The 27,622-nt window shown below is 45.2% G+C and overlaps 1 protein-coding gene across 2 annotated transcripts in view; it reads right to left on the bottom strand.

The window, feature by feature from the left end:
* The window catches only part of ralyl (RALY RNA binding protein like), a 405,283-nt gene that overhangs the window by 21,083 nt on the left and 356,578 nt on the right, over nucleotides 1-27,622 (bottom strand). For both annotated transcript variants that reach the window (XM_033020191.1, XM_033020192.1), the window contains exon 5: nucleotides 4,006-4,119. In XM_033020191.1, coding sequence (XP_032876082.1) covers nucleotides 4,006-4,119 — 114 coding nt within the window. The remainder of the gene's footprint in view (nucleotides 1-4,005; nucleotides 4,120-27,622) is intronic.

Genomic DNA, 27,622 nt, shown 5'->3' with positions numbered 1-27,622 from the left:
GCTAATACATTTGAAGCATGCCTGTACATGGGCAGATTGTAAAAGCACCAATTTTAACTACATACCAAGGATAAATTTACCATTGTGTGCATGATGAAAAGAGGACTATGGTAGCATTGTGGTAGCATGATTAGCAGAGAATCAGATCTCAGTCTGAAGAAGTCCCCACCCAAAATGTCACCTCTTCTTTTCCTCCACAGATGTTAACTGACCGCTGAGTTACTCCAGCACATTGTGTCTATCTTTTGTATAAATCGGCATCTGCAGTTCCTTCCTACAGTTCTTAATTGCCTGGCCCAATGTAAGAGAGCAGCCTCATAGTAGCGACTTCTCAGGTGCCTTCCAGTGAGCAAAGCAGTAGAGTTGCCTACAAACCTGTGCATCTTTGGGAGTGTGGGAGGAAACTGGAGCACCTGGATAAAACCCATGCGGTCTTAGGGAGAATGTACAAACTCCGTACAGACAGCACAATAATCAAGGATGAGTCGCACCCCGGTTTCTCCCTCTTCTTCCCTCTCCCAACAGGCAAATGTATAGAAGCGCGAAAACGCACACCTCCAGATTCAGGGACAGTTTCTTCCCAACTGTTATCAGGCAACTGAACCATCCTACCACAACTAGAGCGCAGTGCACAACTACTATCTACCTCATTGGAAATCCTCAGACTATCTTTGAGCAGACTTTACTGGCCTTATCTTGCACTAAACGTTATTCATGATATTCCCTTTATCATGTATCTGTACTCTGTGGACGGGTCAATTGGAATAATGTATTGTCTTTCCGCTGACTGGTTAGCACGCAGCATTGTACTTGGGTGACAAAAACTAAACTAAACCCAAGGTCAGGATCGAGCCCAGTTCCCTGGCGCTGTAAGGCAGCAACTCTACCGCTGCGCCACCGTGCTGCCTCTCTAGGAGGGGATGGGGTGACAGGACTACGGAATATTGTGGAGCACAGCAATCAGGGGTTCCCCTACCAAATAGAAAATACATCCAGCTTCCACAATAAGTCATCTCTAAACTGTCATAAGGAATGGGCGTAGAATTAGGCCATTCGGTCCTTCAAGTCTACTCCACCATTCAATCATGGCAGATCTATCTCTCCCTCCTAACCTCATTCTCCTGCCTTCTCCCCATAACCTCTAGCACACATACCTAAAGAAGCTTTTATTATCCTCCTTTATATTCTGGGCTGGCTTACCTTCGCACCTCATCTTTTCTCCCCATATTGCCTTTTTAGTTATAGTTTGTTGCTCTTTAAAAGTTTCCCAATCGTCTGGCTTCCCGCTCATCTTTGCTATGGTATACTTCTTCCCTTTTATTTTTATACTGTCGTTGACTTCCCTTGTCAGCCACGGTCACCCCTTACTCCCCTTAGAATCTTTCTTCCTCTTGGGAATGAACTGATCCTGCACCTTCTGTATTATTCCCAGAAATACCCACCATTGTTGTTCCATAATCATCGCTAGAAAGAACATCTCTTTCCAGTCAAATTTGGCCAGCTCCTCCCTCATGGCTCCATAGTCCCCTTTGCTCAACTGTAATACTGACCCTTCCTATTTTCCCTTCTCCCTCTCAAATAGTAGATGAAAACTTATCATATTATGGCCACCACCTCCTAATGGCTCCTTTACCTCGAGTTCCCTTTATCAAATCCGGTTCATTACACAACACTAAATCCAGAATTGTCTTCTCCCTGGTAGGTTCCAGTACAAGCTGCTCTAAGAATCCATCTCGGAGGCACTCCACAAACTCCCTTCCTTGCGGTCCAGTACCAACCTGATTTTCCCAGTCTACCTGCATGTTGAAATCTCCCATAACCTAGCATTACCTTTACTACATGCCAATTTTAACTCTTGATTCAATTTGCATCCTATATCCAGGCTACTGTTTGGGGGGCCTGCAGATAACTCCCATTAGGGTCTTTTTACCCTTACAATTCCTCAATTCTACACATACTGACTGTACATCTCCTGATTCTGTCACCCCTCGCAAAGGACTGAATTTCATTCCTTACCAACAGAGCTACTCCACCCCCTCTGCCCACCTGTCTATCTTTTCGATAGGAGGTATACCCTTGAATATTCAGTTCCCAGCCCTGGCCCTCTTGCAGCCATGTCTCTGTAATTCCCACAACATCATACTTGTCAATTTCCAACAGAGCCTCAAGCTCATCCACTTTATTTCTTATACTTTGTGAATTCATATATAATACTTTTAATCCTTTACTCCCGTCACCTTTCACATCGATTCCTATTTCACTTGGCCATACTCTCCTAACCTTCCTGAGCTTTCTGCCCCGTTAATTCTGGTGTCTTTCTTAACTTTTCCTATACTCTCTTTCCCTTTAACTCCATCATTGTATTTCCAGTTTATCTCCTCCCCCCCCCCCCCCCACTATTTATATTAAATCCACCCGTGCAAACTTGCCTGCCAGAATGCTGGTCCCTCCCGCCTGTTAAGGTGCAACCCGTCCCTAATGTACAATTCACCCTTACTCCAAAACAGGTCCCAGTGGTCTAAGAATCTAAATCCCTGTTTCCTGCACCAGCTCCTCAGCCACACATTCAGATCCCCATATCTCCCTGTTCCTGCCCTCAATTTCATCCAATTTTTAACATTTGCTTTTATTAAAAATTGTGATTTTAAACGTATTAAATGCACAATTCTTGCTAAATTAAATTGTAAAATGGAAGAATTATGGCACGTGAGATAGAATAATGCCCTATCGAATTTGGAAGATGAAGCATGAATGCATCGTTTCAGTATTGTGAAATTGAAATGAAAATGCAAACTTATTTATGGAAGTGCGTGAGCACTGAAACGCCTTCGTATTTCAGTGCCCAAAGTATAGACTCACCTCACGAATGTGCAAGAGAGACAGGTGGAGAGAGAGGGAAAGAGGGAGAGAGAGGGAGGGGAAGGGGGGAGATGGAGAGGTGGAGGGGAAGGTGATGGGGAGGGAGAGGGAGAGGTTGAGATACAGCATGGCAACAGGCTCTTTGGCCCACTAAGTCTACACTGACCATCGGCAACTCATTTAAACTAATCCCTCACTAATATAATCCACTTTTATTCACTCCATATTGTCATCAACTCCCCCCAGATTCTATCATTCACCTACACACAAGCTGCTATTTAAAGTGGCCAAGTAACCTACCTGCCCCCACTTCTTTGGGATGAAATGTGGAGGGTGGGGGTGGGGGGGTCTTAGACGCATAGACAATAGGTGCAGGAGTAGGCCATTCGGGCCTTCAAGCCAGCACCGCCATTCAATGTGATCATGGCTGAACATCCACAATCAGTATCCCGTTCCTGCCTACTCCCAATATCCCTTGATTCCGCTGGGCCTAAGAGCCTACAGTAACTCTCTCTTGAATGCATCCAGGGATTTGGCCTCCACTGCCTTCCGAGGCAGAGAATTCCACAAATTCACAACTCTCTGGGTGAAAACGTTTTTCTTCATCTCAGTTCTAAATGGCCTATTCCTTATTCTTAAACTGTGGCCCCTGGTTCTGGACTCCCCCAACATCCAATCCCTTAATAATTTTATATGTTTCTATAAGATTCCTCTCATCCTTCTAATTTCCAGCGAATACAAGCCCAGTCGCTCCATTCTTTCATCATATGACAGTCCAGCCATCCCAGGAATTAACCTCGTGAACCTACGCTGCACACCCTCAATAGCAAGAATGTCCTTCCTCAAATTAGGAGACCAAATCTGCACACAATACTCCAGGTGTGGACTCACCAGGCCCCTTTACAACTGCCGAAGGACCTCTTTGCTCCTAAACTCAAATCCTCTCGCAATGAAGGCCAACATGCCATTAGCTTTCTTCACTGCCTGTTGTACCTCCATGCTTACTTTCAGTAACAACTTGTTACGTAATGAAAATCACTTTGAGCCGTGTATCCTTCCTGACCTGTCAATGTGACTGATAGCACTAAGCTGGCTTAATGTAACCTAGGATGACTTGTCTGTTGCTTGATGCTGATTTCTACCCACCGGCATCTGCCTTTTGTTGCTTCTCAATCTTCTCCAGTCTTCCCAGTAAGAAGTCAATTTTGTTTTTGATTTGGGTCAGTTCCTTCTTGATTGTCTGCAGCTCGTCTGATTTCACTGGGGACAGAGAAGCGTACATTCGAAATGCATGAAATTTTGTCTGTGGTTAAAATAAGACAACAATTCCGACAGTTTGCTTCCTCCGCTTGGCAGAACAGTTTGGAAAACCTGGTCAATACTCGGAGTTAGCGTTTCCGCACTGCTGCCCACATCAACAAAACAATGCAGAGACTGCATAGCAACAAAATCATTATTCTTTATCGAGACTGTTAAGAAGATTTTTGTAAATGAAAAACGAAAAAAATTATTAAACATAATTACTCTGTCCCATTCTTTATGACAGATACGGTTTTCAGAAATATTAAAATTGCTTTAACGCATTAAGGTATAAATGCAAATAACATACAAATTAGACAAAATTTTGAAAATGTGTGCAATGGTATTGCACATATCAGAACTAAAATCATGGAGTCTTAAGGGCCTGTCCCACTTAGGTGATTTTTTTTAGGTGACTACAGGTGACTAGGCTGTCGCCACGTAGCAGTCGGGGTGTCGCCTGTATAATCGTGCGTAGTCTCCTCAGTCGCCCAAAGAGTCGTAGCGTCTTTCTGGTCGCCGCTGGATTTTCAACATGTTGAAAAATTTTCGGAGACAGTCGGCGACATTGGGTTTGACGCCAATGAGCGTAGCTTGACTTCTCCTGACATAGGTGATGTTGTAGTTGTCGCCAGGTTGTCGCTAGGATGTCGCCAGGTAAACATAGGTTGTCGGCAGGTGACGTAGGTTGTCGCCGGCGGTGACTTCGTTTTTTGTTGTTGTTAAAGTAATGATTCTATTTCAAATTTTATGTCGAAGTGGGGTCCAGTCGCCATTTTTTTTGGCCACCTGCTACGACTATGACAGTCGCTGGCAGTCGCCTAAAAATAGCCTAAGTGGGACAGGCCCATTAGAGTAACAGTGTGGAAACAGGCCCTACAGCCCAACTTGCCCACGTCGACCAGCATGCTCCATTTACACTAGTCCCACCTGCCCGCGTTTGACACATATCCCACTAAACTTGTCCTATCCATGTACCTGTCTAGATGTGTCTTAACTGCCTCAACTACCTAAACCGGCAGCTCGTTCCATACACCCACCACTCTTTGTGTAAATAAGTTACCACTCGGGTTCCTATTAAATCTTTCCCCCCTCACCTTAAACCTATGTCCTCTGGTTCTTAATTCCCTACTCTGTGCATTTACTCTATTTATTCCCCTCATGATTTTACACTCCTTCAAAAGATCACCTCTCATCCTCCTGCACCCCAAGGAAGAAATCCCTAGCATGCCCAACCCACTCCCTGTAGCTCCGGCCCTTCCTTCCTGGCAACATCTTTGTAAATCATCTCTGCACCCTCTCCAGCTTAAATTTTTTTTAAAATTATTATAGGAATTGAATACAGATAAATTTCAAGTTATTAAATTAATTGGTAACATATTTACATTACAGCTTGGGTTTCATTTATTCTATATTTAACGTTGGCATTCACAGGATATGAACTATCTATAATCAAAATGTCAATTATTTTTCCTTGAATATGGTACCAATAGGAAATCAATCTCTCTAATGCAGACATATTTAACCAGAGTGGCTTAATAGTTTGTTACGCAATGTACACCAGCTCTCAGTTTATTATTATTGCACTTGGCTTGACATCGAAAAAGGCCTAAAATTGCCACAACATATTTATTCTGTTTAATCTCTAGTTGCAAGTAATTGTCCTGACCGAATCCTGTTAATTATGTTAATTATGTCATGTTCATATTGGAGGAAGCTATTTTTTTCACATGACTAGCTACTTAAATATGGTAATGTCATAGAAGACATGAGAACAATTCAGATAACATATGGTTGTTTTTTGTCAGCACAAGAGAATGTAGATGTTCGAATCCCTTTTCTCCCCACTACCACGTTCCCTTCCACCTATGTGCCTCCCTCTGGCTTTACATTTCTCTCCTCTTCTCTCCTTATCTGACACCCTTTTGTCTCCTTTTCACATGTAGTCTTTGTCACTTAGTCCATCCTCACGCGGGGCCAGTGGACGACATCATCGGGAGCTCGCAGGTCACAGGTTGGTGACCTGTTTATCCGGAGCTCCCTCAACTACAGCTGCGTCCGCTGGACTGGAGGGCGGCAGCTTCGGCAGCTTCGACCGCCCCGGGCCGCGGAGTTTGAACCGGCCCATTTGCAGAGCACGGATTCAGCCGCGGGACTTACTTACCATTACCCGGCGGGGTCACAACATCGGAGGCTTGGATTGCCTCAGCGCAGAGGGAGAGCAAGGAGGGAAGAGACAATGACTTTGGGACTTTAAACTGTGTTGAGTGTTTGTTATTTATTCTATGTTATGACTGCAGGCTAAACCATTTTGTTGCACTGAAAAGTGCAATGACAATAAATTGAATCCAATCCCATCTGGACGGCACGGTGGCGTAGCAGTAGAGCTACTGCCTTACAGCGCCAGAGACCTGGGTTTGATCCCAACTACGGGTGCTGTCTGTACGTAGTTTGTATATTCTCCCCATGACCTACATGGGTTTTCTCCACGATCTTCGGTTTCCACCGACACCCCAAAGACGTACAGGTTTGTAGGTTAATTGGTTCTCTCCCCCTCTCCCTCCCCCTCCCCCTCTCCCTCTCCCTCCCCCTCCCCCTCCCCCTCCCCCTCCCCCTCCCCCTCCCCCTCTCCCTCTCCCTCTCCCTCTCCCTCTCCCTCTCCCTCTCCCTCTCCCTCTCCCTCTCCCTCTCCCTCTCCCTCTCTCTCTCCCTCTCCCTCTCTCTCCCCCTCTCTCCCTCTCTCCCCCTCTCTCTCTCTCCCTCTCCCTCTCCCCCTCCCCCTGCCAGTCCGATCACCCTCACCTATATCCACCTATCACTTGCCAGATCCCCACCTTTCTTCCTCCATACTCCGATCAGTCTGAAGAAGGGTCTCAACCCGAAATGTCGCCTGTCCATTCCCTCCACAGATGCTGGCTGACCTGTTGAATTAATCCAGCACTTTGTGCTTTGCTAATTATTTTTTTGTTGATGTTCGCAGATGTCCAAAACATGTTTATAACAGGAAATCTCAATGAAAAGAACATTGACATTGTACCTTAATAATTCTACTTTTCAGTTATCAAGTACATTTGCTCGTGAGGAATGGCGTTTTGATGGTATTTAGATAAAAAAATTTAAATGACATCTTAAATTCAAATCAGAAGTAATTTGATTGAAATGTTTCTTTGATATATTCAGGTAGATATGGGATGCATTTGATGCTCATACTGTGTAATTTTATTTGTGTTTCACTACAACCTTAGAGCTGAAGAAAATAACATGTTTAATATGCTTGCATGACTGTATACTGTGCTGACTACAAAGAAGATGTTAACATTTAATTAACTGAGCAAAATGAAAAGGAACACCTCGGTTTGTTTTCTCTCTTTCATTCCAAGTTTATTAACATTCCTGTTTGTTTTAGATCTATGGATTTGGGCGGCACGTTGGCGCAGCAGCAGAGTTGCTGCCTTACAAGCGCCAGAGACCTAGGTTTGATCGGGGAGACTAAGCGGAGGTTGGGCGATCGTTTCGCCGAACACCTCCGCTCAGTCCGCAATAACCAACCTGACCTCCCGGTGGCTCAGCACTTCAACTCCCCCTCCCATTCCCAATCCGACCTCTCTGTCCTGGGTCTCCTCCATTGCCAGAGTGAGCAACAGCGGAAATTGGAGGAACAGCACCTCATATTCCGTCTGGGGACCTTGCGTCCGGATGGCATTAACATTGAATTCTCCCAATTTTGCTAGTCCTTGCTGTCTCCTCCCCTTCCTCAACCCTCTAGCTGTCTCCTCCCACCCTCCCATCCGCCCGCCCTCGGGCTCCTCCTCCTCCCCTTTTCCTTCCTTCTCCCCCCCACCCCCCATCAGTCTGAAGAAGGGTTTCGGCCCGAAACGTCGCCTATTTCCTTCGCTCCATAGATGCTGCTGCACCCGCTGAGTTTCTCCAGCAATTTTGTGTACCTTAGGTTTGATCTGTCTGTATGAAGTTTGTATGTCCTGCCGTGTCATGCATGGGTTTTCTCCGCGATCTTGGGTTTCCTCCCACACTCCAAAGACGTACAGATTTGTAGGTTAATCGGCTTGGTATAAGTGTAAATTGTCCCTAGTGTGTGTAGGACAGTGTTAATGTGTGGAGTCGCTGGTTGGTGCGGACTCGGTGGGCCAAAGGGCCTGTTTCCGCGTAGTATCACTAAACTAAGCGACTGCTGCTAATATCATACATTTGAAATTTACTGAGCTTTTTGTTGAAGGCAATGTTAACAATAGAAATATGTGACTCAATTTTGACAAAATTAAGTTTTGAAATGATCCCATCCCACTTGCGTAGACCACACTTCTGGAGTTAAGAAGCATCTTGTGCAGACTTGTAATGCTCATTTCATGGTTGAAGTTCCGTATCAGTTTGCAGACACAGTGGTCAAGTTGAAAGAGGCAATGCAGGCCTTGCAGAAATCAATACTACCAAGGCCATGTGTCAGCTTGCCTGGCATGAAGCTGCAAACAGCCCAGATGTGATGTTATCAGCCCCCAAGGTCAGACTAAAATGCATCTATTATCGACTAGGCCCGCTAATTATCAGATCAATTATCACATTTGCTGATGAAGATAAGTGGAATAATGCAACCACTGAGATTTCATCATTCATATTTTAGAAGAGGTTTTCAGTGCCGAGAAAGAACACCATCATTATGAAAGTGCCAATGCAAAGGTGCAGTGTAAAATGCAGGATACCCATGAATGGATAGCATTCATTTACTAGAATGACAAATTTAATATTGATGCAGTCATGGAGTTATACAGTGTGGAAACAGGCCCTTCGGCTCAACGCCCACATTGACCAACATATCCCGTCTGTACTAGTCCCACCTGCCTGCATTTGGCCCATATGCAGTGTTTTGGAAATTTTCGTATTTGTTTTTGGGCTTCAGTAGTAACGTGCACACAACACTGTTGGCACTTTCACACTGGACTGTTTGTACGAAAAAGAATTTCACTTGTTAGCACTTTGCACGTGACAGTGTAGAGAGAGCAAGGGATTGAGCATCAGTGTTGAGGATCAGGATGGAGGAAATGAAATGACCAATTTGAACTGACTAAGGTTTACCCGTCAGGAAGTCCAGACCCCAGTTGAAGATGGAGGCCACTTGGCCAATGTCCAAGAGTTCAGTGATGAAGATACAAGGAACTTCAGATGCTGGTTTACACAAATAGACATAAAGTGCTCAGCGGGTCAGGCAGCATCGCTGGAAATCATGGATAGGGGATGTTTTGGGACGGGACCCTTCTTCAGAGGTGAGCTTATTTGCTATTATGGTGTTGAAGACTGGGCTGCAGTCAATGAATAGAATCCTGGCATAGGTGTTCATATTGTGATCCAGAGCTTAGTTTGGTTTAGAGATACAGCACGGATACAGGCTCTTTGGCCCACCGAGGCCCCGCCGACCAGTGATCCCCACACATTAACACTATCCTACACATACTAAGGACAATTTACACTTATACCAAGTAAACAAACCCAAGCCAATTAACCTGGATGAGTTGAATGTGCAGATAGTTATTAATGACTATGATATAGTTGGGATCACGGAGACATGGCTCCAGGGTGACCAAGGCTGGGAGCTGAACATTCAGGGATATTCAATATTCAGGAGGGATAGACAGAAAGGAAAAGGAGGTGGGGTAGCGTTGCTGGTTAGAGAGGAGATTAACGCAATAGAAAGGAAGGACATTAGCTTGGAGGATGTGGAATCGATATGGGTAGAGCTGCGTAACACTGGGGCAGAAAACGCTAGTGGGAGTTGTGTACAGGCCACCTAACAGTAGTAGTGGAGTTGGGGATGGCATCAAACTTGAAATTAGAAATGCGTGCAACAAAGGTAAAACAGTTATAATGGGTGACTTCAATTTACATATACATTGGGTGAATTAAATTGGCAGGGGTGCTGAGGAAGAGGATTTCTTGGAATGTATGCGGGATAGATTAGATTAGATTAGATTAGATTAGATTATTTAATGACCACACAGTCAAGCTGGTGGAATTCAGGTTCAGTACAGGATGTTACAAGGTAGGCTGATTCCCGTCAAACATAACATAAAACACAACATCATACAATATACAGTACATGCATGGGGAGGATATGTGCTGTTATCATAGTGTGTTCAGAATTCGGATTGCGTGTGGGTAAAAACTGTTTTTAAATCGAGATGTCTTGGCGGACAGTGAGCTGTAGCGCCTTCCTGATGGCAGCAGGTGGAAGATGTGGTGAGCTGGGTGGGAGGGATCAGAGATGATTTTCTTCACCCTTGACACAGACCGTTTGTGATGGAGTGATTCTATTGATGGAAGGGGAGTGCTGATGATTTTGGATGCTTTGTTAACTATGCGTTGTAATGCGTTGTAACCCAACATGTAGAGGAACCAACGAGAGAGCAGGCTATTCTAGACTGGGTATTGAGTAATGAGGAAGGGTTAGTTAGCAGTCTTGTTGTGCGTGGCCCCTTGGGCAAGAGTGACCATAATATGGTTGAGTTCTTCATTAGGATGGAGAGTGACATAATTAATTCAGAAACAAGGGTTCTGAACTTAAAGAAAGGTAACTTTGAGGGTATGAGACATGAATTGGCCAAGATTGACTGGCAATTGATTCTTAAAGGGTTGACGGTGGATAGGCAATGGAAGGCATTTAAAGACTGCATGGATGAACTACAAAAATTGTTCATCCCAGTTTGGCAAAATAATAAATCAGGGAAGGTAGTGCATCCGTGGATAACAAGGGAAATCAGGGATAGTATCAAAACAAAAGATGAAGCATACAAATTAGCCAGAAAAAGCAGCCTACCAGAGGACTGGGAGAAATTCAGTCCAGCAGAGGAGGACAAAGGGCTTAATTAGGAAAGGGAAAATAGATTATGAAAGAAAACTGGCAGGGAACATAAAAACTGACTGCAAAAGTTTTTATAGATATGTGAAGAGAAAAAGATTAGGTAAAACAAATGTAGGTCCCTTGCAGTCAGAAACAGGTGAATTGATCATGGGGAACACGGACATGGCAGACCAATTGAATAACTACTTTGGTTCTGTCTTCACTAAGGAAGACATAAATAATCTGCCGGAAATAGCAGGGGACCGGGGGTCAAATGAGACCCAGGTTAGCCGGGAAGTGGTGCTAGGTAAATTGAATGGATTAAAGGCCAATAAATCTCCAGGGCCAGATAGGCTGCATCCCAGAGTACTTAAGGAAGTAGCCCCAGAAATAGTGGATGCATTAGTGATAATCTTTCAAAACTGTTTAGATACTGTAGTAGTTCCTGAGGCTTGGAGGGTAGCTAATGTAACCCCATTTTTTAAAAAGGAGGGAGAGAGAAAACGGGGAATTACAGACCAGTTAGTCTAACATCGGTAGTGGGGAAATTACTAGAATCAGTTATTAAAGATGGGATAGCAGCACATTTGGAAAGTGGTGAAATCATAGGACAAAGTCAGCATGGATTTATGAAAGGTAAATCATGTCTGACGAATCTTATAGAATTTTTCGTGGATGTAACTAGTAGAGTGGATAAGGGAGAACCAGTGGATGTGTTATATCTGGACTTTCAGAAGGCTTTCGACAAGGTCCCACATAAGAGATTAGTATACAAACTTAAAGCACACGGTATTGGGGGTTCAGTATTGATGTGGATAGAGAATGCTTATGTTGGAGTAACTCAGCGGGACAGGCAGCATCTCTGAAGGAATGGGTGACGTTTCGGGTCGAGACCCTTTTCAAACTGATGTCAGGGGAGTGTGCTGCAAACCTGTATGTCTTTGGAGTGCGGGAGGAAACTAAAGGGCCTGTCACACCAGCATGTGATTGCATGCGTCTAGCGCGACCAAACGTGGTGGCTTGAGGCGTAAGGCCTCGCGGGGTCGGTCCTACTTCCAACCGCGGAGCCGTCTGGAGTTGTGCAGGGCAGGTCCCGACATCATACTCACCAATCAGCTGGGCAGGAGGCGGGCCAACTGAATTTGGACGTCGCACGGCGTAGGGGTGGTTACGTCATCGCGCAACGGCACGCCGCGCGGTGACGTCATCGCGCAACGCCACGCGCTAGGCTACGCTGTCAAGGCGCTGCGTACGGCGTCAAGACACTGCGTACGGCATTGAGATGCTGCATATGCCTGTCGAGGCGCTGCGTATGGCCTCAATGCGGCTGCGGGCCGACAGGCCGTTGCTGCGCGGGATTTTTGGACAGTGTCAGTTTTTCGGAGCCCCGCGCGATATCGGGACCAGCCCCGCACAACTCCATACGGCTCCGGCGATCGAAGTGGGACCGGCCCCACGAGGCCGTACGACTCAAGGAACCACCTTAGGTCGCGCTAGCCGCATGCAGTCGCATGCTGGTGGGACAGGCCCTTAAAGATCTCGGAGCGAGCCCCCACGATCACGGGGAGAAGGTACAAACCAAAGATACTCCATACAAACAGGACCCGTAGTTGGGACCGATCCCGTGTCTTTGGCGCTGCAAGCACTGTAAGGCAGCGACTCTACCGCTGCACCACCATGCCGCCCGCCACCTTGCATTCACTCCTTTGCTTATCTAGTATCTGACTACTTTGACTTTAAAAATGTCCACAAATTCTGTTTGCGCCATCTTTAGAGGAAGAAAATCCCAAAGGTTCATAACCCTGAAAGTGGGCAATCCCCTATTTTTACACACTAATTAGGCCGCAGGAGAATGGGGCTTAGGAAGGAGAGATAGATCGGCCATGATTGAATGGCGGAGTAGACTTGATGGGCCGAATGGCCCAATTCTACTCCTATCACTTATGAACCTATTGCTAGTTCTACATTGCCCCACAAGATGAAACATTCTTTCCACACCCACCCTGTGAAGACTCAGAATATTGTAAATTTCAATCATGTTTCACTTCAAATTGCGGTGGATATCTGCCAAGACTTTCCTGCTTTCCCTCAGAAAGTTTCACCGCTGCAGATATTAGTCTATCATTCTCCTTCTGGGTTGCTTCATTGGCTTCATTATCCTGCCTTACTGAAGGAGCACTTCAGATGTGATTTCATATTGCCTTCGGGCCATAGATCTGCGCAGCTCAGAAATTAGTCTTTCAGAACAGAATTTCTCTAACTGTGTATCCAATTCACCTCACGACATCATAAGGTCAGCATGAGAGCATAAGACATAGGAGCAGAATTAGGCCATTCAGCCCATCGAGCCTGCTCCGCCATTCAATCATGGCTGATCTATTCCTCCCTCTCAACCACATTCTCCTGCCTTCTTTCTGTAACCTTTGACATTCTTACGAACGAGAACCTATTAATCCCGGCTTTATAAATACCCAATGACTTGTCACTGCTGTTCATGACAATGAATTCCACAGGTTCTCCACCCTCTGGCTAAAGAAATTCCTCCTCATCTCCATTCTACTCTCCAATTACTGGAAACATCCTTTAATGTAATTTATTGTCACATATACCGAGGTATAGTGTGTAGTGACAGATATTCAGTGGAAAGCTTTTGTTGCGTGCTAACCAGTCCTCTCCACATCCACTCTATCTAGGTCTTTCATTATACAGTAGGTTTCTATGAGATCCCTCCTCACCCTTCTAAATTCCAGCAAGTAAAGGCCCAGTGCCATTAAACATAGAAAATAGGTGCAGGAGTAGGCCATTCGGCCCTTCGAGCCTGCACCGCCATTCAATATGATCATGGCCGATCATCCAACTTGGTATCCTGTACCTGCCTTCTCTCCATACCCCCTGATCCCTTTAGCCACAAGGGCCACATCTAACTCCCTCTTAAATATAGCCAATGAACTGGCCTCAACTACCTTCTGTGGCAGAGAATTCCACAGATTCACCACTCTCTGTGTGAAAAATGTTTTCCTCATCTCGGTCCTAAAAGATTTCCCCCTTATCCTTAAACTGTGACCCCGTGTTCTGGACTTCCCCAACATCGGGAACAATCTTCCTGCATCTAGCCTGTCCAACCCCTTAAGAATTTTGTAAGTTTCTATAAGATCCCCCCTCAATCTTCTAAATTCTAGCGAGTACAAGCCGAGTCTATCCAGTCTTTCTTCATATGAAAGTCCTGACATCCCAGGAATCAGTCTGGTGAACCTTCTCTGTACTCCCTCTATGGCAAACGCCCCCAAACAAACAGAAACATTCTATTAGCTATCTTAAATATTTGCTCTACGTGCCTTATGTAAAGCGACCTTGATGTCCTTGAGCATCTTAGAACTGTCTCAGCATTTAAACTATATGCTTCCTTTTCGTGTTTCCTGACAAAATATATATAGTTTCACATTTTTCCACATTGCCCTGCATTTAGTAGATCTTTGCCCTCTCACTTGACCCAAACAGATCCCGTTGTGACCTCCAAGGTGCTCTCCACAATTGAATTTAAATTAGTTTAGAGATACTGCAAAGAAACAGGCCCTTTGGTTCACCAAGCCCAAGCCGACCACCGATCACTCATTCGTGCTAGTTCTATGCTGTGCCACTTTTTCATCCACACCCTACACACTGGGAGAAAGTTACAGAGGCCAATTAACCTACAAACCCATGTGTGTTTGGGTTGTGGGTGGAAACCGAAACACCCGAAGGATATCCATGCAGTCACAGCGAGAACCTGCAAACTCCACACAGACAGCAGCCAAGGTCAAGATTGAACCCAGGCCTCTTGCTCTGTGAGGCAACAGCTCTATCAGCTGTACCACTGTGCCACCAATTCTCATCTTTACCATATTAGTTCTCCATTCTTTAATGTCACCTGCCTAACCACACAGATGTGGGCAGAAGGAGGGACAGCATTCTCTATATGTCAGCTGGTGTTTCATTATAAATAATCAAACACAAAAAACATTATTATGTTATATAGGAGCAGAATTAGGACATTCGGCCCATCAAGTCTTCTCCGCCATCCAATCATGGCTGATCTATCTCTGCCTCCTAACCCCATTCTCCTGCCTTCTTCACATAACCCCTGACACCAGTACTAATCAAGAATCTATCTATCTCTGCCTTAAAAATATCCATTGACTTGGCCTCCACAGCCTTCCCTGGCAAAAAGCGCCTCATATTCCACTTGGGTGGCTTCGTACCCAACAGTGTGAACATTGAAAATGTTATGTGGCACAACCAACTTGATGGCATCCAACGATGTCTTACATCAATTTCTATATCATTACATGAAGAATAAATCCATGGACTAATTCCATCTCGTGTAGGAAGAAACTGCACATGCTGGTTTACACCAAAGATAAACACAAAATGCTAGATTAACTCAGCGGGACAGGCAGCATCTTTGGATAGAAGGAATGGTTGATGTTTCGCGTTGGGACCCTTCTCCAGACAAGCCCCAAAATGTCACCCACTCCTTCTATCCAGAGATGCTGCCGAGTTACTATGGCATTTTGGTGTAAACCAGTATCTGATGTACTTTCCAACACAACGTAGAGAGTTGTAGAGTCATAGAGTGATACAGTGTGGAAACAGGCATTTCGGCCCAACTCGCCCACACCGGCCAACAAAGTCCCAGCTACATGAGTCCCACATGCCTGCGCTTGGTCCATAACCCTCCAAACCTGTCCTATCCATGTACCTGTCCAACTGTTTCTTAAACGATGGGATAGCCCTAATCTCAACTACATCCTCTGGTAGCTTGTTCCATATACCCACAACACATTGTGTGGAAAAAGTTACCCCTCGGATTCATATTAGATCTTTTCCCCTTCACCTTGAACCTGGTCCTCGATTCCCCTACTCTGGTCAAAAGACTCTGTGCATCTACCGGATCTATTCCTCTCATGATCTTATACACCTCTATAAGATCACCCCTTATTCTCTTGCGTTCCATGGATTAGAGACACAGCCTACTCAACCTCTCCCTATAGCTCACACCCTCTAGTCCTGGCAACATCTTCATAAATCTCTTCTGAACCCTTTCAAGCTTGACAATATCTTTCCTATAACATGGTGCCCAGAATGGAACACAATATTCTAAATGTGGTCTCACCAACGTCTTATACAACTGCAACATGACCTCCCAACTTCTATACTCAATACTCTGACTGATGAGGGCCAAAGTGTCTAAAGCATTTTTGACCACCTGATCTACCTGTGGCTCAACCTACAAGGAACCATGCACCTGTACTCCTAGATCCCACTGCTCTACAACACGACCCAGAGGCCTACCAGTTACTGTGTAGGTCCTGCCCTTATTCGACGTCCCAAAATGCAACACCTCACACTTCTCTGTATTATATTCCATCAACCATTCCTCCGCCCACCTGGCCAATCGATCCACATGCTTCGTTCACAACCGTCTTCACTATCTGCAAAACCACTAACTTTTGTATCATCAGCAAACTTGCTAATCTTGCCCTGTATGTTCTCATCCAAATCATTGATGTAGATGACAAACAGTAACGGGCCCAGCACCGAACCCTGAGGCACATCACTAGTCACAGGCATCCAATCGGAGAAGCAACCTTCCACCATTACCCTATGTTTCCTTCCATGGAGCCAATTTGCTACCCATTCAGCTATCTCTCCTTGGATCCCATGTGATCTAATCTTCCAGAGCAACCTGCCATGCGAAACTTGTCGAATGCCTTACTGAAGTCCATGTGCACAACATCTACAACTCTGCCCTCATCAACCTTTTTGGTCACATCTTCAAAAAAAATCAATCAGATTTGTGAGACATGACCTCCCACGTACAAAACCATCTGCCCTTGCCCATCCAAATGCCTGTGTATCCTATCCATCAGAATATTCTCCAGTAATTTACTAACTACAGATGTTAAGCTCACTGGCCTATGGTTCACAGCATTTTCCCTGCACCCCTTCTTGAAAGGAGGTACAACATTTGCCACCCTCCAGTCTTCCGGCACCTCCCCTGTATTTAAAGATGACTCGTAAATTTCAACCAGGGCTCCCGCAATTTCCTCTCTAGTTTCCCACAATGTCCTCGGATATATCAGATCAGGCCCTGGAGATTTGTCTACCCTCAAACACGACAGTACATTCAGTACTTCATCGACAGTAACCCTGACTGCTCTCAAGCCACTGCTCCAATTTCCTCCGTACTACTGTCTTTCTCCTCGGTAAATACAGGGGAGAAATACTCATTCAGGACCTTGCCCATCTCATGTGGCTCTACACAGAGGTGACCACTTTGATTCCTGAGAGGTCCCACTCTCTCTCTAGTTACCCTTTCCCCCCTTGTGTATTTATAAAAATCTTTTGGGGTTGTCCTCAATGCTACCCGCCAGAGCTATCTCCTGGCCACTTTTGGCACGTCTGATTTCCTTTTATAGTTTACTCCTTACATTTGCCTGCTTTGCCCTGCACTCAAACAGGGACGTACACATCCTGAGCTTTCTTCAATACACTTTTAAAAACATCCCACTTGGCCGATGTTCCTTTCCCATCTAATAACCTGCTCCAGTCAACACGAGCGAGACCTTCTATCATACCCTCAAAGTCGGCCTTACCCCAGTTGAGCATTTTAATACGTGGACCCTCTCTGTCCCTATCTATAACTATCTTAAACCTAATCGAACCGTGGTCACTGGTCCCAAAAGGCTCTTCCACACTTCATTAACTTGCCCTTCCCAATTTCCCAATTCTAGATCCAGCGTTGCCCTCTCACTTGTGGGGGCCTCCACATACTGTTTAAGAAAATTCTCCTGAACTCATTTGAGGAATTGCACCCCATCCAAACCCTCACGCTATGATTTTCCCAGTCTATGAACATTGAATTCTCTAAATTAGGTGACTTCTAACAACCTCCCCTGTCCATTCCATTCATTCCACACTTCAGATGTCAGACTGTTCTATTTATAGAGTACCACCCTTATTAAAATCTGTTCAAGCTGTTCTTGGGGAAATTCATGAATTTCAATTACGTTTTACACTTAAGACTGACTGTGTGCTGATTATATGCTCGAGGCAAACAATGTCTACCACCTATTTTCTAAATTAAATCATCCGTGAACATTCTTGGTCACCAACACACTTACAGACCCACCTCATTGCTATCTGCTGTTTAGGAACTTATAACTTGATAATGTCCATTTACTCACCATAATTTTTTCTGTTGTTTGATTACTTATAATGAAACACCAGTGGACATGTAGAGAATGTTTTCCTTGGTTTTACCCACACAATCCTCTTGTCAATGTGGGGAGGCATTAGGGTTAGGTTATCATTTATTGGGCAGTGGGACAAAAAGCCCTCTGGAGGTTCCTTGTCACCATGGTTTGGCCCACGGTCTCATTACCCTCGTCCAAATCTGCTCGCCTTTACACTTGCCCTTCTGCAGATTTGTAGGAGTCAGTCAGGGTCCACCCTATGTTTGAGTTTATGCTAGGTTAAGGCTGTTGGGCTGTAATGCTTCAATCCATTTCCTCTCTGCCCTCGTCCTATGGCCGGTTGCCCAATCTATGTTTGTTTCTAGGGCCGTGATCTCGATGGACCTGATCCCGTGCTGCTGGAAGTGTCAATGAGTTTGGACTGGTCTCCCCTTGTGATGTTGCCAAGGTGTCCTGTCAGAGGCTGCTACCGGTTTTGCCTATGTACAGTAAGTTACACTCCTTACATTTAATTGCATACAACACTTTTTTATGCTCGCAGTTGCATCTGGCCTCTCTTTCCTGTCTCTCTGTTCTCTATGTTTGTGGCTATTACCAGGTGGGTGCGGGCTCCACATTGCCTTTATCCATAGTTTGGGCTTGTCTATACACCTGTACTGACCAGGATGTCCCTCAGATTTTTAGCCCTCCAAATGCTGACATTAGGGTTAGGGTTAGGATTACGGTTAGAGAGCAGTGCTGAACTCCATTCTACCTCTTTGCTGACTCTCGGACTAGCCTTCATCTGGCTTTGCTGGCTTTACCCTGCACTAAACGTTATTCCCTTATCACGTATCTATACGTTGTAAATGGCTCGATTGTAATCATGTATTGTCTCTCTGCTGACTGGATGGCGCGCAACAAAAGCTTTCCACTGTACCTCAGTGCACGTGACAATAAACTAAACTGAAGGTGACATTAAAGACTGGGGAGATAATAGGGTAGAGATGAGAATACCTTTTGGCAGTGGTTCTGTACACACCCACTTGTGCCTACCCATTCCAACATGGAAGATAAATACTCGCTGGAGATCAGATGCTCTTGCTTCAGATGTTCTGATCTGCTGCTGGAATTAGTCCAGGAGTGGGGCACAGAAATGTGGACAAAGGGGACTAGCTTAGATGGGGGATCTCGGGCTGGCATGGATGAGTTGGGCCAAAGGTATACAAGAAATGCTGGAGTAGCTCAGCGGGTCAGGCAGCATCTTTGGACAGAAGGAATAGGTGACGTTTTGGGTTGGAAGCCTTCTTCAGACTGAAATATAGAGAATGTCAGAGCATAACAGGGCTGGGAATAGATGACCTCAGAAAGCGTTGAGTCCATAAAGGTCCAGTATTGGCTGGGGAATATGTGCTCATAACACCAGGGTCCCATTGATAGATGCAAAGTGCTGGAGTTACCCAGCGGGTCAGGCAGCATCTCTGGAGAAAAACGATGGATGACCTTTTGGATCGGGTCCCTTCTTCAGACTCAGGAAGGGTCCTGACCCGAAACGTCACCCATCCTTTTTCTCCAGCTCCTTGACCAGCTGAGTTACTCCGGCACTTAGTGACTATCTTTGGTATAAACCAGCATCTGCAGTTCCTTTCTACACAACAGGATCCCATTGTTCGTCTGAAGGGCCTGTTTCTGTGCTGTATGACTCTATGTCTATATGTAACTATTACATTTAATTAAAAACACCATAAATGATCACAAATACAAAACATTGAAATAAAGATAAAGAAGTCAAATATTCTTGATTAGTAAGGGTGTCAGGGGTTATGGGGAGAAGGCAGGTGAATGTAGTATAGGAGTAGGGAGGTTCTGCTGCAGTTGTACAGGGTCTTGGTGAGACCACACCTGGAGTATTGCATACAGTTTTGGTCTCCAAATCTGAGGAAGGACATTATTGCCATAGAGGGAGTGCAGAGAAGGTTCACCAGACTGATTCCTGGGATGTCAGGACTTTCTTATGAAGAAAGACTGGATAGATTCGGATTGTACTCGCTAGAATTTAGGAGATTGAGGGAGGATCTTATAGAAACTTACAAAATTCTTAAGGGATTGGACAGGCTAGATGCAGGAAGATTGTTCCCGATGTTGGGGAAGTCCAGGACAAGGTGTCACAGCTTAAGGATTGAGGGGAAATCCTTTAGAACCGAGATGAGAAAAACATTTTTCACGCAGAGAGTGGTGAATCTCTAGAACTCTCCGCCACAGAAGGTAGTTGAGGCCAGTTCATTGGCTATATTTAAGAGGGAGTTAGATGTGGCCCTTGTGGCTAGAGGGATCAGGGGGTATGGAGAGAAGGCAGGTACAGGATACTGAGTTGGATGATCAGCCATGATCATATTGAATGGTGGTGCAGGCACGAAGGGCCGAATAGCCTACTCCTGCACCTATTTTCTATGTTTCTATGAATGGGATTAAGAGAGAGATATAGATCAGCCATGGTTGATGGGCCAAATGGCCTAATTCTGCCCCTATCACTTATGAACTTAGTTTTTGGTTTAGTTTTAGAGATGCAGCACGGAAACAGGCCCTTCGGCCCACCGGGTACACGCCAACCTGTGATCCCCGCACATTAACACTATCCTACACCCACTAGGGACAATTTTTACATTTACCAAACCAATTAACCTACAAACCTGTACGTCTTTGGAGTGTGGGAGGAAACCAAAAATCTCGGAGAAAACCCACGCAGGTCACGGGGAGAACGTACAAACTCCGTACAGACAGCACCCGCAGTCGGGAACCAGCACTTTGCATCTATCAATGGGACCCTGGTGTTATGAACTTATGAACATGAAATAAGTAAACTACTTATGCTTTTCAACATGCTTGGTGACCCTAACCTCAGCAGAGCTCCTCTCTTGGACTCAGTAGAGTCCAGCAGAATATAGGGAGGTCAGTTGCACTGGCATCAAACCTAAGGCTTGTCTCAGCTTCCGAATTACAATGCTCGGGTGTTGAAGTTTCAGACGAACTTGATCATAAACAGGAAGTAACTGGACGTACCCCATTTATAGACTTTAGAGATCCAGCATTGAAACAGGCCCTTCGGCCCCCTGAGTCCGCATTGACCAGCGATCACCTCTTTACAGCAGCACTCTCCTACGCACGAGAAACAATTTATCATTTTACAGAAGGCAATTAACCTACAAACCTGTATGTCTTTGCAATGTGGGAGGAAACTGGAGCACCCAGAGAAAACCCACACGGTCACAGGGAGAATGTACAAACTCCGTACAGAGAGCACCCGCAGTCAGGATCGAACCTGGGTCTCTGGCGCTGTAAGACAGCAACTCTACTGATGCGCCACCGCGCCACCTGATATTGAAGCATGATCCAGCACAATACATTTTCAAACTAGCAATAAAACACCTCATGCTCAGTAACCTCTGGATAATTGCTTTTTCCAACAGTTCACTGTGCTGGAAATATCTCAGCATAATTATAATCATAAACAGACTGGTGTTTTATGTATATTCAAGGGAATGGGGGGATATGGATCACATGCAGACAGATGAGATGAGTTTATCTTAGCATCTTAGCATTCTAGCACTGAAGAAGGGTCTTGACCCGAAACGTCACCCATTCCTTCTCTCCAGAGATGCTGCCTGTCCCGCTGAGTTACTACAACATTTAGAGTCTATCTTTGGTGTAAACCAGCATCTGCAGTTCCGTCCCGCACATTATCTTAGCATTATGTTTGGCACAGACTGCGGATTGAAAGGCCTGTTCCCATACTGTACTGTTCTATGTTCTATCAGGGCAGCCAATTCTAACGCATTCAGAGTGAGAATCACGCATTTCGCCAAATTCTCATGCTCTCACGCTGATCACAAATTTCTCACGCTCTGTCGTGAGAAATTCTGTGATCAACGAAAATTTCAAAACTCATATCAACTGCATGGGCCGCGGGTGTTGGAGAGCCGGGGCTGAGGGAGGGATGGAAGCTGAAGCAGCAGCGGGGACAGATGCTGATGGGGAGCTGGGGCTGGCGAGTGTTTGCCGGGCTGGCGAGTCGCTCGCTGCAGCTCTGGCCATGGAGCAGCCTCAGTGCAAGAGTCGCGGGCCGTCGGAGGTGCCAGAAACGTTGCGCCGCGGCCGTGAGAGTCTGTGCCGAATTCACCCTGGTGATCGGCATGGATCAAGCTGTGGCTCGGTGCATCCCGAAGGACAATCAGTGGCTGCTGGAAGTAGGTACCAAGCACTGGGTAGAAGCGGTGGAAGATAGTGGCCTTCAAATGAGGGTGGTTGGAGAAAGCATCCTGCTTGCCTGCTAGATTATCACTTACTGTAACTGCAGGAAAAATGGTCCCGATGTTGGGGGAGTTCAGAACCAGGGGTCACAGTTTAAGAATAAAAGGCCAATTCACTGGATGTTTTCAAGAGAGAGTTACATTTAGTTCTTGGGGCTAACGACATCAAGGGATATGGGAAAAGAACAGAAAAGAGGTACAGATTTTAGATAAACAGCCATGATCATATTGAATGGCAGTGCTGGCTCGAAGGGCCGAATGACCTATTCCTGCACCTATTTCTATGTTTCTATGCTTGAGTATATGGCAATAAAACTCGACCACTTGATTTTGAAGCATTCATGCATGGTGGAGGTATAATGTAGTCATAGAGTGATACAGTGAGAAAACAGGCCCTTCGACCCAACTTGCCCACACCCGCCAACATGTCCCAGCTACGCTACCTGCTTTTGGTCCATATCCCTCCAAACCTGTCCTATCCATGTATCAGTCTAACAGTTTCTTAAATGTTGGGATAGTCGCTGCCTCAACTACCTCCTCTGGCAGCTTGTTCCATATGCACACCACCCTTTGTGTGGAAAAAGTTACCCCTTTAAATGGTTACCTCTTAAAAATACTTCAAACAAAAAACATTGAAATCTTACTTCTACAATGCACTAAAACATGATTTTAATACATCAAATTTCAAAATGTCCCTACCCTGGGAGGGGGGACAACCCCCTCCCACACGCTCCCCCCACTCAGTTACTCCACTCCCTTGCCGGATATCCCCAAGGCCAATGATCAGTGATCACTCAGCCTCCCACTTTCAAAAATACTCCGTGGTCCCTGGTTCAGACAGAGCACTGCCAGATGTGAGCGCAGAACTGAGGCCAGTTGTCCGTGATGTCTGGATCCCAATGCTCAGCGCTTCGTGTTTCGGAGTTGACTAATGTTATTGATTTGTAATTTGCCTGATTTGTCATTAGTTGACAAAACCTTGATTTATTAATCTGGAATATCCATGGGGGTGGGATAAGTGTAATATTAAAATGACATGCAAGGTGTCAGGCTGTCTGTCACAACATACAGCCCCAATAACCCATTATTTCCTTCCGTTAAATATTGGGAAGGTAGCACTATTGTCATTTGCCACTCAACTATTATGTTTGTTTACCTCACTGACAATTTCTAAACCCCCCCCCCCTAAAACTCCTTTGACAGGTTGAATAGAAATGTCCCCAATCTCATTGTTTTATTAATTAAACACATAGATGAACATCCTCTATGAGTGGAATCAGATGGAAACTGATTCAGATGCGATGTTTAAGAGCTTGTTCAAAGAAGGGGCATACTTTAAAGGAGTGACAGAGATACTTGCAGGGGAATGTGTGAGAAGGGCAGTATTTGTCTTTAGTTTTAGCTTGAACTAGGAAATTTGAAGATTCAAAGATTAATATAGTAATTGTGCTGATACTGACTCCAACCAACCATGTAATGAATATCATCCATTCCGGAGGTTTTATTTTTCCCATGCCATTTAAACTTCACTTGGTTTTCAATCACTTAAATGTAAAAGTAATTGGGAATGGGGAGCATTGGTACAAAAACTTTCCCTTGGTACATATTAACTGTAATATAATAATGTATGCATGTTGATAGGTGCAATCAAAACAAAGATCTTTTTTATCATTGTTGTGTTATGAATGCAACAGAAAATATTTTGTACTCTCAAGATCACATTTAATAGAATAATATTGCTTAAATATAGAGTTATTGGACTTTGAATTTTGGAAAAGTCCCAGCTGAGAGGAAGACAGCAAAATACTGAAAATATTGGGTGATGAAAATGACTTCAGGACAGTTTGTTAGGAAAATGAAGGAAATGGTAACAGAATACTTGTACAGCTGAGTGAGTATAATTTTATGGGAGGGAAATCGTGTTCAACCAATTGATGACCTATGACAAAGTAATTAACATGTTAGATAACAAGGAAGCCAATGGATGTAGCAAATTTTGTTGAACAACATTTCATCTGTGAAGTGCCCCATAAAAGATTACGGCATTAGATAAGCATCTGTGGACTTCATGTATGAAAATCAGATTAATGTGTGGACCAGAGGGGCTAGGAGCAAGGCCAGGTGTGCATCCAAAGTCAAGGTCTGGAATAGTACTGGGTGTGCAGTCAAAGCTGGGACAATGGGAGTGTTCAGCACTGGGAACCTAAGCAGTTAAGCAGCTATGATCAGGGTAGATTAGGTGGCCAGGAGTAAGGCTGGACAGGGTCAGGAATGGGAGAAGGTATGCAACTGGAGTCAGGGTCAGCAGTAGTACCAGGTGTGCAGTGAGGCCCAGGTTGGTCAACATGGGCCAAGTGTTTGATTTTAATCTGATTTTCATACATGAATATACTAGGATCATTCGTGTGCTGCACCTGTTGATCAGCCTGGCTCTACTGTGAAATGTAATTAGGAATGTAATTTAGCCTAACCTCATTCATAGCTAATCCAATTTAAAGCATAAATATTGCATTCAAAAGTAAGTTAAAAGACTCGCTACAGTATGCACCAGATTGCACAATTTCAAGCTGAAAAATGCAAAAGCTCCGTACCAATGGCAGGAGGGACACTCCCCTCCCCTCCCACACCCTCCACCGCCCCGCCCCCCCCACCCCCCCACTACGCTCCCGCGGGCTTGGTCTCTCACTCCCAACTCTCACCCAATGTTGGCAGCCCTGGTTCTATGTTCTGAGATAATTGAAACAACACGGGAACAGGCCCTTCAGCCCACAATATCTATGCTGAACATGATGCTGGGATAAACTAATCTCACCTGTCTGCAAATGATCCGAAGTTTGCACATTCTCCCTGTGACCATGTGCGTTTTCCCTGACATTCCAACGGCGTGCAAGTTTGTGGGTTAGTTGGTTTCTGTAAATTGCACCTAGTGTATAGGGTAGACCTACTTCTCCGTGGATTGTCACCTTGTCGTGGTGGAGAAGCTTGTGTGGTCCTGAGAGCGATGCCGTCTGGAGCTATGCTCCTGGTAGGGCTACCCATGGCGGTAAGGTTGAGGGGGAGGTCCCTGACAAAGAGCAATCCAACCAAGACCTCAACGGTGGAACAGGCGGAGGATGATGGCTGACTTTAGTGGAGCGTCACAACGGCTGGGAAGGCGGATGAAGGCTGCAGCAGGAAAGGGTCCCCAGTCGTGTTGGACTGGATCCTGACCCAGATCTGTCAAGAACCGTGTGGTGGCTGTCTGTGCACCAGTCTCCCCACTTTGTACAAAGTCACGCACAGGCGTCCTCCCAAAGGAGGACGGTCATACTGGTTTCGAGTGATCGCTGGTGATAGGATAGACCTGGTGTACGGGTGATCGTGATCGGCGCGCACTCCGTGGGCCAAAGGACCCACTCTATATTTCGAAACTAAACTAAACTAAACTAAAAGTTACAACATTGTATCGCCACTGAATGGTTTTGCATCCCTAACTTATTCAAAACTTGTTAGAAACTGGCAGACAGAACATTGGATTTCAAAGTCGTGACAACCTTTGTGATTGTGATCTTTGCTTTTAGTGCTGTTCATTTCTCCACCCTCCTACATACTAACTGGTTTAATAATTTCTTCCTTAGTGCACCTGTCTGTAATAGTTTCATTCCCATCTCTTTGCACACAAAATATTTATGTATTAATATCTCATTCAATTGCTGACAACATTCTCCACGTAAACCCCCTTGGTTGGTTGTTAACTTCCCTGTGAGTCTGTTTGTAACTCAATTATCCGATCTGGCTTTAAATGTACATTTTGGTTTATGTCTAATTTCTTGCTCAGAGCAGGTGAATTGAGGACCAGAGGACACAGGAATACAGTCACTGGGAAAAGACTTAATAGGAATCTGAGGGGTAACTTTTTCACACAAAGGGTGGCGGGTGTAATGGAACAAGCTGCCAGAGAAGGTAGTTGAGGCAGGGACGATCTCAACGTTTAAGAGACAGACAGGTACATGGATAGGACAGGTTTGGAGGGATATGGGCCGAATGTAGGCAGGTGGACTAGTGTAACTGGGACATGTTGGCCAGTGTGGGCATGTTGGGTCAAAGGGCTTGTTTCCATGTTGTATCACTCTAAATGTTCTCCTGGCTGTCCTTCCAATCCTAAGAAATACAGGTTAGTATTCTCTATACATTTACTCACTAAAATAGCTCAGAATTTTCATGTTTCCTGAGCCAGGAGAGACAAGTTCAAGATTCCTATCTATATAGGGACACAAAGTGCTGGAATAACTCAAGGTCAGACAGCATCTCTGGTGAACATGGATAGGTGAACATGGATCGGTGACGTTTCAGGATAGATGAACATGGATCAGTGACGTTTCAGGTCAGGATTCTCCGGTGGGGGCGCTGGGGGGGTGGGGGGGGGGGGGTAGGGGGGGGGGTGTAAGGGTCCTTCATCAGGTTATAGAGGCATACAGTGTGGATATAGGCCCTTCGATCCAACTTGCCCACACCGACCAGCATGCCCCATCTACATTAGTCCCACCTGCCTGCATTTGGTCCATATCCCTCTGAACCTGTCCTATCCATGAACCTGTCTAATTGCTTCATAAACATTGTGATAGTCCCTGACTCAACTACCTCCTCCGGCAGCACATTCCACGCACCCACCACCCTTTGCGCGAAAAAGTTACCCCTCAGATTCCAAGCAAATCTTTCCCCCTTCACATTAAACCTCTGGCTCTGGATTCCCCCACTCTGGGCAAGAGAGTCTGTGCATCCACCTAATCTATTCCTCTCATTATTTAATACACCTCTATAAGATCATCCCTCTTCTGCTGCTGATCTGTTCAGTGCATTTAATCAGTATCTTTCTTCCATTATTTGCCTTTTCAAACACAATATTCTTTTGTAATAACCATCTTTAGCTGACCAGACTAAGCTTCATAATTATTTCTGGCCCTTAAGCTTATGTTTTTAAATTTCCAAAGCAACTAATATCTAATTTATTCCCTCAGCTGTGCAATACAGTGAGACGCCTTCTACAATACTAAGAGAATGATGATCATTCAGAGGCACAAGGAACGGCCAATGCTGAAATCTCGAGCAAAAAAACA

Source organism: Amblyraja radiata, chromosome 4, assembly GCF_010909765.2.
Source record: "Amblyraja radiata isolate CabotCenter1 chromosome 4, sAmbRad1.1.pri, whole genome shotgun sequence".
In the NCBI taxonomy this organism is placed as follows: domain Eukaryota; kingdom Metazoa; phylum Chordata; class Chondrichthyes; order Rajiformes; family Rajidae; genus Amblyraja; species Amblyraja radiata.
The sequence above is the reverse complement of the archived record's forward strand: the minus strand, read 5'-3'. Positions and strand labels throughout refer to the sequence as shown.